Source organism: Hyaena hyaena, unplaced genomic scaffold (genome assembly GCF_003009895.1).
Source record: "Hyaena hyaena isolate Hyena2069 unplaced genomic scaffold, ASM300989v1 scaffold_381, whole genome shotgun sequence".
Lineage (NCBI taxonomy): Eukaryota > Metazoa > Chordata > Mammalia > Carnivora > Hyaenidae > Hyaena > Hyaena hyaena.
The window spans coordinates 502,054-515,367 of NW_024081012.1; the positions used below are offsets into that span (position 1 = coordinate 502,054).

Below are 13,314 nucleotides of genomic sequence, written 5' to 3' on the forward strand. Positions count from 1 at the left end.
TGTTTGTCATTGAGTGGAGATTTACTATCAGTTTAGAGAAAGGGGGAGGAACTAAAGTTGGCTCACAGATTCGCAGCTGGGTGGAGTTTAAGCAGAAGTGCCTGGAGTTTCTCACTCTGAGTTCCGACCTGTAAATCTGCAAGGAAACTTTGAGAGTTTTTCTTTTTCCTTCTCCTTCTTTCTTTCTTTTTTCTTTTCTTTTCTTTTTTTTTTTTTTTAGAGGAGGCAGGGAGCTGTGGATCCATCCCATCGTCGGAATCCTAGCTGGTAAGCACAGAGACACAGATAAAACACTGTACACAAATATAGAGTCAGTGATTGTTCCAGAGGAAAATTCTCTCTGCTAGAATCCTTGTTACAATGTGTCAGAGGTTTTTTTCTCTTATTTCCCCAAATTGTCGTCATAAATGTGACAGAGTCCGCTAATGCCCTCCTCTCGTTTAAAATGTTTGATTATATAAAGAGATTTTCACCAATGTAGTGAAAAAGAATTGCTGTCAATAGTATGGTGCAATTCATTTACTAAAAGATGATTATATTTGACAAATTAAAGTAATCCTGCAGTTACTTGAGTTTAAGTGGCAAGATTAGATAAAAGTTCACATCTTTAAATAAGCATGAGGTCCTCTGTTTTCTGGTAATTCTAGTTGTCTTGTGGTGCTATTAGTCATATTAAATATTTATCTGGGGAAGTGAAAATGTCTATTTCATGAGCAGGGTTTCTTCCCCTTTCATTTTATGAAAGATTTGCCTAAGAATGGAGAGTTAATATACTTTTTTTTAAATAAGTAGTTTTTTTTTTTTCTTTCCTGCTTTATTTTGACAGGGGTGGGATTTTTTTTTTTTTTTTTTTTTTGGTAGTAACATTGAAGCAAATGCATTGGTCTTAATAATGTGAAACTCAACATGTAGCTCATATTCCTTGATATGAAACTCAGTTGTGACAATGTCATTCATTTCTCAAACAATGATACATTTAAAGAACATTGCTCTGTGCGCATATATTAAACAATAATTTATTTCTTTTTCAATGAAATGCCATGCGCTTTCTTTATAATTTGCTTTGTCAGGTTCTAAACTTTGAACTCATGTGCTTAATTGGCTCATTTCAGGCATGAAAACTGAAGCTGTGTAAAGATTAACCACTGAGTATTCAATAGTCATTTATTTAACTATTTAAGCTTAGTCCTGTGGGTGACTGTAAGATCCTGAATTCCATGACTCCCTAAAAACAATCAACTTTTTTTTATTTAAAAAATGTTTTTAATGTTGTATTTATTCCTGAGAGCAGAGAGAGACTGAGCATGAGTTGGTAGGGGCAGAGAAAGAGACCTAGAATCTGAAGCAGGCTCCGGACTCTGAGCTGTCAGCACAGAGCCCTATGTGGGACTCGAACCCACGAACTGTGAGATCATGACCTGAGCCAGTCAGACACCTGACTGAGCCACCCAGTGCCCCCAAACAATCATTTTTCATAAAAGTTTGAGCTTTAAAGTTGTAGCTGTCTAAATAAAATTGACAAAACACAGTTTTTAAAATTTCAAAAGCTAACATGAGGTTAAAATGGCAATTTTCATCACAGGGCGTTAATATTTAAAGATAACACGAGCATACTTTTTATCTCTTTATAAAGGAACTTACCAAATTAATTTCATTTGATCCTAACCATGATCCTCCAAAGAAAGTAGAACTGAAATTAGTTTTATATAACATTTCAGAACAGAAAAGTTAGGTGGCTCGCCTAATACCAAATGTGTATATAATACACATTCCACCTTCTTAATAAAATTAATATTAAATATGTGACATACACAATTTGTAGTTTTTAACTTGGATTAAATTTTTTGATTTCACAATAAGGGCTTGACAGTTTACCTGAAAATGCTAAACCCACATAAGGCATCAAATTATGGCTTGTGAAGCACTAATTGTCTTAGATGGCAGAATGAATGCAGACTGAAGCAGCAATTAATATGAGTTAATAAATCGCTTCCTTGGAGTGAGGGCACTGTGGTATTATGGGCACTGAAGACTGTATTAGCCTCTGGTGACGGCTGTGCCTGAGAGGCCAGGTGTGTTCTCTCAGAAAGACTATTTTGCCAGCAGGTATCTCACTGTCAGTTCAGGTGAGGTTGTGACATCTGCCTGACCAGGACTGTATTGGAAGAACTGATTAAAAAGAGTAGATAGATTCATTGCCTTCGGTATTTTGCAGACTGAGTACAGGGCTGAAAAAAATCATGAAGGGGTAGAAAAAAGGGATCAGCCAAAGAGACATTTTTCAAAAATCATAAAACAAGATGAAAGGAAAAATAAATTGAGAGGGCCAGGAATTCTGCTCTGTATGTTCTACCCGCAGAGTTTTATTTGACTGAGTTCCTCAAGTGAAGTAGAGTCCCAAACAGAGAGCTTTGTTACCCTAATACCTTTTTATTTCTACTCTGTTGATTCCAGAGTTTGGTCTGGAAATGGGAGGAAGTTATTCTGATCCCTCAGGATTGTTACAGGGATTAAATAAGAAACAAATATAAACAAGCTAATGAATGAATATGAATATCTATTTTAATAAAGAAAGTTGGATTTTACTGGGAATATAATGGTAGCAAACTAATCTGTATATTTATTTAGGTAACCTAGTTAGAGTTTACAGTCAGCCCCAATGAACCTTCCAAATGCTTACTTGGGGCACCTGGGTGGCTCAGTCAGTTAAGCATCGACTTCGGCTCAGGTCATGATCTCACAGCTCATGGGTTCAAACCCTGCATTGGACTCTGTGCTGACAGCGTAGAGCCTGGAGCCTGGTTTGGATTCTGTGTTTCCCTCTCTCTCTGCCCCTCCCCCTCTCACACTCAGTCTCTGTTTTTTCAAAAGTAAAACATCAAAAAAATTAAAAATAAATAAAAAGGAGCACTGACTCTCCAAAGACATTCCTAAATATAAGGCAAGCTCTCTTGATTCTTAGTCTCATTGAAAGTGTTTTTAACTTCCATATGGTTGGAATAAGAATGGTATCCTCTGTGAACAGTCATTAATCATGTGAAATAATTCAAGCTATTTTGTGCATTCTTGTTCAACTGCTGTTTTAGGGGAACACTCTATCTAAAAGTCACTGCTAAGGAATGGAATGGCTACAAAGATAAATTAAACAAGATTCAGGCCCCCAGGTAGAATACAGTTTAGTAGGGTAGACCAGCAACTCAATCAAGCCATGGTAAGTAATAGGTTTATAGTAAAGACACACTTGATAGGCAGAAAATAACTTCTGGGATTTTTAGAACCAAGTAGGTGGCCCTCCAGACCTTACACATAATTTGTTGCATGGAAGGATTTGGTGACTCTCCAGACTGGCCTGTCCTGGACCTTTCAGGGGACATGGCTATTCCATCACCTGTTGTTGCATAACTAAGTTGATTCTTACTTGCTATTGAAATCACTTCATACTTTAGCAACCAGTGGCTCTGTTTAACTTTAAAAAAATGAGTCACTCCTGACAGTACTCCTTCTACACCCAACCATTTTATCATTGCTTTCTATGATTTTTTAAATTTTTGCTCCTATTTCTAACTGCATAAATAATTGTATCTCCTATCTCCAGTTCCTGCAAGAATTTGATTAGATGCCCAGCTAAATATCATCATGCCTGTTTGGCTAAAGCATTCACAGCAAGTCCCTCGCAGACCACTGAAAGAACAGCTACATTGTCTCCCGTGGGTCAAGTGTCCTGTAGGGGTCTAATCCAGTGTGCAACCAGGCAGTTGGTAATGTCAAGTGGTAGAGGCACAGTTGTCTCTTGTCAAAAGGCAGGTTATTTCATCAGAAGGCAATAAGGAGGAATCCATGTGGAATCAAGTTGTAGGCATGGAAACCCGTTTAAGCTTTCCCAAACATGTATGCATCTAAATAATTATAGTGTCTGACAATATGCATTACTTATCAATTAAGATGTGCTCTTAAGTGTTACATGTATCCAAAGGAAAAAAACCTACATTTAGCTGGGACAGCATGACAAGACTTCTAGGGTAAAAAAAGTAACATTGGAACTAGGCCTTTGAAGGTGACTCGGATATGAAATGTGTATGAAGGGAAGTAGAGCATTTTATTTTACTATCTTATTTTATTTTATTTTATTTTATATTTTTATTTATTTCTAGGATAGAGAGAGACAGCGTGAACAGGGGAGGGTCAGAGAGAGAGGGAGTCACAGACTCTGAAACAGGCTCCAGGCTCTGAGCTGGCAGTCAGCACAGAGCCCGACGCGGGGCTCGAACCCACAAACCACAAGATCATGACCCAAGTGAAAGTCAGACGCTCAACAGACTAAGCCACCCAGTCGCCCCAGTATCTTATTTTATTTTTAATGTTTATTTTTGAGAGACAGAGAGACCGAGTGCAGGCAAGGGTGGGGCAGAGAGAGAGGAGACACAGAACCCAAAGCTGGCTCCAGACTCTGAGTTGTCAGCACAGAGCCTGATGCGGGGCTGGAACTCATGAACTGTGAGATCATGACCTGAGCTGAAGTCAGATGCTTAACTGACTGAGCCACCCAGGTGCCCCAGGAAGTACAGCATTTTAGGCAAAGGGAAGGACGTGAGAATGACATGAAAAATCACACAGAAAAGTTCATGAAAAAGACAATAATTTAGTATGGTCACATATTGACAGAACAATCAACACCAATGTTGAAATCACTGACTTTTGTACAAGCATGGACTGGAGCAATTTGTAATCATTATTGACATCAAAGCTAAGAACATTTTCATATCAAGATCAGTATCCTTCTTTGAGAATATACAGAACAGCTCATCAGGGAGACCACTCAGTTGAGAAACGAAGAGCTCAAATAAATAAGCAGAAGAATTTAAGTTTAGAGAACAGGAAGTATGCTTGTTTTACTGACATTGTACAACATTCAGACATGTTTATTGCCTAACACTGGGGGTGTTGGTTAGGGTGGGAGAAGAAAGTGTGATGAGTAAAAGACAGATGATTGAATTGAGATTTGAGAGCCTCCTCTCTGTTAGTTTTAGTTGGTTCTTAGGATTTCTAGGCTATAAGTATAGTCTATGAGTTGAAAAACATCAAGCTTATATCTTGTGATGTAATTTTCTTCTGAGCTATAGAACGTAACATCCAATGTCCAGTTTGATATTTCTACTTCAAACTTCATGTGCCCTACATAGAACTTTGATTTCTCTCTTCAAAATTTTTCTTCCCTGGGTGTTTCTTATTTCACCACTTCCAACATATTTGCCCAGATCCCACACCAGAGAAAAATCTATTTGCATTTTCTCCAAAATATATACTGAATCCACACTTTTCTCTACTCTTCGTCACAGTTAATCCATCATCACTTTCCCCCTGAACTACTAAAATAGCCTTACTTTGCCTCTCTTTTTCAAGTCTTCTAATTCATCAGAGAGCAGAAAAAGTGATTTTTATTTTGTGCAAAATTATATCATATCATTTTCCTACCTCAAGTCTCTCCAATAATTTCCCATTAAACTTAGAAGAATATTCAAACTCCATTCTAGCTTCAAGGTTCTTCATAATTAACTTCTGCCTCTGCCTCTTTTACCTCATAGTCTCTCGTTCTGACTGCTTCCCTTAGTGCATTAGCTGAACAGGCCAAGACTGTCTCCACCACAGGATCTGTGTACTTGCAGACATCTTCTCTAGTTCTTGGTCCTCACATGTTTGACTCCATAACATGACTCAGATATGCATGTATATCCCTGCCTCAGAGAGATGCACTTACCTGACCCTCTCCCTGAGGAAGCCATTCCATACCTCAATGACTCTTTTTCCCATTACTCTGCTCTGTTTACTCCTAGCTGTTGAAAGGATCTGAAATTACATGTTTTAAAATTATGTTTTCATTTTCCACTAAAAATTTGTTACTTATACACCATCTTTTTCACTGTTCTATCAGTGCTCTGAACTACATGGTTGATGTTCAAAAAGTACTAGTTGAAAGGTAAGTAAATGGAGGCATGTATAAGTGGAGCAACAGAAGTATAAACTTGTAAATCAAGCTCTATTTTTTTTTCTCTGATACTATTCTTGCTCAATTTCAAAGAAACCTAAACCTTTGGGAAATATAAATAAATCGATACAAAGAAAACTTGGGTAAAGTTTAAGAATATATATAGTTAAATTTCCATTGTTATTTTTCCCCTCCAGAAAATTGAGCTTTCTTTCCAAAATTGTGGGAAATTTAAATGATGATTACACAGAGCAGGATGTGGTTTCACAAAATATCACAGGGCCCTGTTTTCTTCTAAGATGGAATTTATAGTTATGTGAGAGAAGTTTCTCGTTATGAGCGGCAGGAACAGCTCTTTGGTCTTCCTATGGCAAAAATCAACATTACTTAAGGTAAACTTACCTTTTTCATTCACAATAAAAACTTTATTAAGGTTTTATTGCATATATGTCCCTAATTTTAAAACTATGATATAAGGGGCACCTGGATGACTCAGTAAGTGTCTGACTTCAGCTCAGGTCATGATCTCCCAGTATGTGAGTTCGAGCCCCATGTGGGGTTCTGTGCTGATAGCTTGGAGCCTGGAGCCTGCTTCAGATACTGTATCTCCCTCTCTCTCTGCCCTTCCCCCTCCCCAACTCACGCTTAGTCTCTTTCTCTCAAAAATAAATAAACATTAAAAAATTTAAAAAAAATTAATGTCTATTTATTTATTTTGTGTGTGTGAGAGAGAGAAAGAGTGTGAGCAGGAGAGGGTCAGAGAGAAGGAGACACAGAATCCAAAGCAGGCTCTCGGCTCTGAGCTTTTAGCAGAAGAGCCCAATGCAGGGCTTGAACTCACGAATCACGAGATCATGACCTGAGCCCAAGTCGGTTGCTTAACCAAGTGAGCCACCCAGGCTCCGCCAAAAGAGTTTTCTTTTTTTTTTTTTTTAAATATATGATCCAAGAACCTTTGGGAGTAAAATCAAAATGGGATAGGGAGAAGGACAAGCTAGATGGAGTACTGTTTCTCTACACTTCTCACAAAAGCATTTTTTTTAAGTTTATTTATTTCGAGACAAAAAGAGAGAGAGAGTGAGCTGTGTGCATGCATGTGAACAGAGGAAGGGCAGAAGGAGAGAGGGAGCAAGAGAATCCGGGATCTAAGATACCAGCACAAAGAACCATGCAGGGCTCGGTCTTACCAGCCATGAGCTCATGACCTGAGTCCGAGTCAAGAGTCCATTGCTTAATGGACTGAGCCACCTTGGTGCCCCACAAAAGCATCTTTACTGTTACCCCAGTAAGACATCTAGAGGAAAAGGTGATTAAGTTATATATGTTTGAAAGTCACTAATTTGGACCATTACCCAGAAAATAAAAGTGAAAAGGGCTAACATTTATTGAAACCATATACCCTTTCCTGACTACCACTGCCTAATTTATTCCTTTCAACATCCCTAAGTTACTGTCATTTTCTTTATTTCATCCATGAGAAAAACTCAAGCATGAGGTTTAATGCTGTTAGGTTAATTAAAATTATTCTGAGGTTGGAAATGTGAGAATGTTATTTAAGACAAGATTCTTGGGACACTTCGGTGGCTCAGTCGGTTAAGTGACCGACTCTTGATTTCTCCTCAGGTCATAATCTCATGGTTTCATGGTTTTGTGAGTTTGAGCCTGGTATGGGGCTTTGTATGCTGATCATGCTTGAAATCTGCTCAGGATTCTCTCTCTCCCTCTCTGCCCCATCCCAGCTTGTACTCTCTCTGTCTCCCTCAAAAGAAATGAACTTAAAAAAAAAAAAAGAAAGAAAAGACATCAGGCGACTGGATGGCTCAGCTGGTTAAATGTCCAACTTCAGTGCAGGTCATGACCTCACGGTTCGTGGGGTGAGTCCCACATCAGGCTCTGTGCTGACAGAAAGCCTGGAGCCTGCCTCTGATTCTGTGTCCCCCCTCTCTGTGCCTCCCCTGATTGCACTCTGTCTCTCTCTCAAAAATAAATAAACATTAAAAAAATTTAAAAAAAAAGACAAAACATTATTACTTAAAAGGCTAATTTTCTACAGGAAAAAAAAATGATGGTAGCTAAATTATTTTTAATTATTTTTCTTCACTTTTAGAGAAACAACTTGTAATGGAGCCTTCACCTCTTGAGTTACCAGCTGAGACACTTCAACGCATCGCATCTGAACTTAGATGTCACCCGGCAGATGAGAAGGTTGCCCTCCATCTTGATGAGGAAGATAAGCTGAGGCACTTCAGGGAGCATTTTCATATCCCCAAAATGCAGGATCTACCTAAAAGTAAGAACACTGAAAAGGATTCTATTTTTCTTAATTAATTTATTAATTTATTTTTGCCACTGCATGTGTTTATCATAAATCTTTGAAATCGTTGTTCTCTTACATAATAGAGCCATTATAATTACCTCTGAAAAACAGAAAGTTCCTGATACTACTAAATCAGCCTGTCAGCCAACCTTAGCCTCAGATTCTTTATGTTCCTTTTCTTCTTCTGAATAAAATACTTACAGGGTTTTTATACTGTCATCTACTTCTCTTAACAATAGAGTGACTGACTGAAAATTATAGGCAGACGCATTTACTTATTCTCTAAGCACTTAGAGCTCAAAACAATTTCTTTTCAATACAGTATTAGAATATCTCTTATTTGTGGCACCTAGTTTATGATAGCATGATATTAGTCTTAGAGGAAATATTATTTTGGGATTTGGGTATATTAAGATGATATTATGTGAAGAACCATCTTTGTGTGCTGTGAGTAAAGATGGCATGTATAAGAATTACCAAAAAAAAGAAACATCAGTGACTAAGAAATGCATACTGCATTTTATTTTCTTTTAAAAAATATGGTAAGCTGATTCTGTTTTTGGTTTGAGGATATCCTATTTTTAAAAAATAGGCAGTACAAGTATAAAAATAAGACATTTTTAAAATATTTGACTTTGTTCAGTTTTACAGGTTGAATAGAAGCAATCTGTCACAATGGTTTTCAGATTCTTTATAATAAAATTTAATTTTCAGTTTTCTATAGATAAAGTGAGGCAGTATACTCATAATCCAAAAACATCAGCTAATATGATTCTAGGATGAGATTGGGTCACAAAGCTGTCTTGGGTCACATTGGCTGTCTTACTTGGCTTATATGTTGTTATGTAACAAAGGAAAGCACCCTGTGGAATTATAGAAGGATGAAATAAGAGGAAGCATTATATCCAATTTAAAGTTGCTTAATATCAATTGAGGAAGACGTTGGTACAAATGACAACTTTGTGAAACCTGATAAAATGGGTTAAGTGAAGGGAACTGACATCAAAGGAAAAAAGTAGATATTTCTGGAATCTAGTTTGAAAGAGCATTTTGATTTAAAAGTTAAGGGATGAAAAGAACTTTATGTGTGAAAAATGAGGAAGTTAAGTCTAGGGATATTCTTTCAGTGCTGTGAGAGAAGGTTGCCTGGTGACATGCAGCACAGAGGGTGCAAGTCCTCTGAAATCCCCATGACCCACCTGAGACAAGTCAGCTCTCGTGACCCTGCCCCAATGTGCTCTCCAACCTGTGGGCTGCCTGGGTGGTTTGATGGGCTCCGACATCAGAGATGACAGTAGAAGCCTGGAGGACCACAAAGCTTTAGGTGGCCTTCTCAGTGTGCAGCAAGAACTATAAATCAAGAATTAGGACTCTAGAACTTTTTTTTTTTGGTATTTATTTATGTATTCAGAGAGAGAGAAAGAGAGAGAGGAGAGAGAGGGAGAGCATGTGTAAGCTGGGAAGGAGCCAAGAGAGAGAATTCCAAGCAGGCTCCATGCTGTCAGCACAGAGCCAGACACAAGGCTCGAACTCACAGACCATTAGATCATGACCTGAGCTGAAATCAAGAGTTAGAAACTTAACCGACAGAGCCACCCAGGTGCCCCAGGGCTCTAGAACTTTATGACATAGAAAGTTGTCATTTCCTCAAGATTCAAAAAAATTATTCCTATTCATGAATGGAAAAGCAGACATAGCACAGTAAGCAAACAAAAATACGAACAAAATATATTTAGTGAAAACAAATGATGGTATTACAGAGAGAAGGGAGAACATAGAGAAGCATTGGGGAGAGAAAGTGGCCAGTGGTCTAGTATGGCTGCCGTTTGGGCTGTCTTGGGGAATGAGGCTACACAATGGCCACATCTAGATACACATTTATAAGCAATGACTACTTCCTGCACATGGGAAGTGATGCATTAGGGAGTTTGGTTGCCTTGTCTGTCTTTTCTTAAGATGGCTTTCTTCTATATAAAACCATTAGAAATTTGCGGTAGGACTCAACTCTGAATTTCTAAAAATAAGACTGTTGAAAAGAAGGGGTACATGGAAAGTTAAAACGATTTTGAATGCATCACTTTTTCTGTTACTAAACCTAAGATTCATTGACTAACACGATTGTCAGCCCCATGCTGAATCACTTTTATTCAACAAAATATTTATTAGTTACCTTTTCACATTCCCCTCTGGGCCTTGAAACTTGCTTTCTACACCACCTCTCCCAGCTCAATGGATTTGAGACACAATTAACAAAACTCATAGTGTCTGTCCTGGGAGGCATTGTAGTCTTGAGATTTTGGTGGCTTCCTGCTCTAACTCTAGCTAGAGTGAGTTTGAGAAACAAAGTAGCCTCTCAGAGCAAAAGTTCCTCTATGTGGAAAAGACAAAAGACAAATACTGTTCCAAAATGTATAGGGACTTTCTGAGCATCAAAATTAGATTATATTAAGTGAGCCTAGGACAGGGCCAGGATATTAGGTTCCATGCCCCTTTAACAGAATGTTTTTTTACTTTAATAAGGATTTTTAATACTAGATCAAGACAAGACTCTTCTACTAAGCTTTGATATAATTTAATTGGAACCCAGATAAAGATAGCATCATATATCTAGTCACTTACCCAGACTTAAGAGTTGACTCTAGTATCCTTATTATAGTTATAACATTTGTTTTAATTAGATATCAATAGGAAATAACATAAAAAATTACAATCTGAGATAAATTAATCCTGATTCCTTAAGAAATGTAAAGAGAAGGAAAATGAATCGATTCAATAAAGAATATGAACAATTTATTTGTTCAAAAAATACAATTTTGAATAATGCAAAAATTTACTTCATTAACCCTAAAAGTTCTTCTAAATTCATTATTGTCAAAGTACATGGTTTCCTGACCAGCTACAAGAGGATCACCAGGAAATTTACTAGAATATGCAAGTTCTTGGGTCCCAAACCAGAATTACTAAATCAGAGTCTCTGAGGGGAGCCCACTCCTCTGTTCTAGATCTCTTAGGATGGTGCCGCAGAGAGGTGAATTCAGTTTATTCTTGTTTTCACCATACTACCTCTAGGTGCTTCTTACTTGCTAAAAGTTCATTCTTTCAACAAACATTTATTAAGCCCTTACTCCGGCCAAGATACTATTCTCAGAATAGTTTATCAGTGAACTAAAGAGCAAAGGTGTGCTCAAAGTGTTTGGAGGGCTAACAGATACCCATAATCATCTGGGAAGAAAACCCTGATGAGATGACACCAGAGCAGAGACCAGAATGAAGTGAGGAAGTGAGCCTTCTGATTAGAGGGGTCAAGATGAGCCCAGGGGACAAGGTACACCAGACTCAGAGGCAGATGGTGTTCATATTTCTTTCCTTTTCCTTTTTTTTTTTTTTTTTATGTTTTATTTATTTCTGAGAGAAAGAGACAGCGTGAGCAGGGGAGGGTCAGAGAGAGAGGGAAACAGAATCTGAAACAGGCTCCAGGCTCTGAGCTGGCTGTCAGCACAGAGCCTGATGCCAGGCTCGAACCCACAAACCATGAGATCATGACCTGAGCTGAAGTCAGAAACTTAACCGACTGAGCCACCCAGGCGCCCCTTTCTTTTCTTTTTCTGACAAATAAGAATTCATCAAAAAATTAGTACTTGTCTCTTAGTAAAACCTTCCAAGAACATCTGAAAATGATAATGCTTCTCGATAGCACTAAGACACTAAGAACAAATGTTTGTTAGTATCTCTGAATAATGAAAAACAAGAACAGGGGTGCCTGGGTGGCTTAGTCGGTTAAGCGTCCGACTTTCACTTAGGTCATGATCTCGCGGTTCGTGGGTTCAAGCCCTGCATCGGGCTCTGTGCTGACTGCCAGCTCAGAGCCTGGAGCCTGTTTCAGAGTCTGTGACTCCCTCTCTCTCTGACCCTCCCCTGCTCACGCTGTCTCTCTCTCTCTCTCTCCTAGAAATAAAACATTTAAAAAAAAGAAAAAAAAAACAAGAACATAAACAAATTTTGAACAAATAAAAAGGATCACAACTCCCAATGTAGGCTTAAAAAATTCCAACGAAAGGCTGTATGCACAGCTTGTGGCTTCTGGTATTTTGCCATTCCATGTGATGTTTGCTCAGGGTTTCTAAGAGAAAGTTTTGTCAAAATACATACAGGTTTTATTTTTCTTTTCCTAGATGGTTCTTTAGACATTGTTAGAGAAAAGGGTCAAAATTATTTTTACTGAGCTGATGTTGCACTTATGTTCAAAGTTATCCTAAAGACCAAACCCTCAAAATAAAACATGCACACATACATGCACACACAAGCTCACACACGCTCACACACGCTCACACATGCTCACACACGCTCACACATACACTTATCAAGAAAAAGAAAGGAAGGAAGACATGCAAGGCATAAATATTGGAAAGACTTGTCTAAATATCTTGAAATTATTCCTGTTTGAAATATCCTTGTTTCTAAATCTCTGAGAGGATACTGGATACTTCCATAAGATATATTGTTATTTTCAGAGATACAACACAAAGTTTTTATGACCTACCTATCAACATACCAAACTGACGTCCACATTTACATTTACATTTCCTCCAGAAATAAAATCATTTGTGTCATAGATATCTTTGCTTATTCAAAGAAGGAAAATCAAAAATTGTTACTTCCTTGTTTGAATTTGCATATCTTGGACCAGTGTTTGAAATTTGTATTAACTCCTTGGCCATTTGCTTTTTTTAAAAAGTTGTAATTTTTTCTTCATGTATAAGATTTATTGCTTCTAGGTATTTTATTTTTTAATTGATTTGAAATTTTTTTAAGTCTTAGTTATATTAACAGCTTGTTCTCTGTAAGGAATTTTAAATGAATTTGCCCAGTCCATGTAGCTGGACGATATAACCAGAAATGAATCCCAAATTTTGAGACGACTTCTCCAGTTGTCTTGACTTAGAGTTATTCCTTTTTAAAAGATTACTCTAGGGGAACCTGGCTGGCTCAGTCAGTAGAGCATGGGTCATGAGCC

At 37.8% G+C, this 13,314-nt stretch overlaps 1 protein-coding gene across 1 annotated transcript in view; it reads left to right on the forward strand.

Annotated features, from left to right (window-relative positions):
• Positions 1-214: 214 nt before the first annotated feature.
• KYNU (kynureninase) overlaps positions 215-13,314 on the forward strand; it is a 115,863-nt gene continuing 102,763 nt past the window's right edge. The window contains exons 1-2 of the mRNA XM_039250734.1: positions 215-267; positions 8,091-8,273. Of these exons, the coding sequence (XP_039106665.1) occupies positions 8,105-8,273 (169 nt within the window). The 5' untranslated portion in view covers positions 215-267; positions 8,091-8,104. The remainder of the gene's footprint in view (positions 268-8,090; positions 8,274-13,314) is intronic.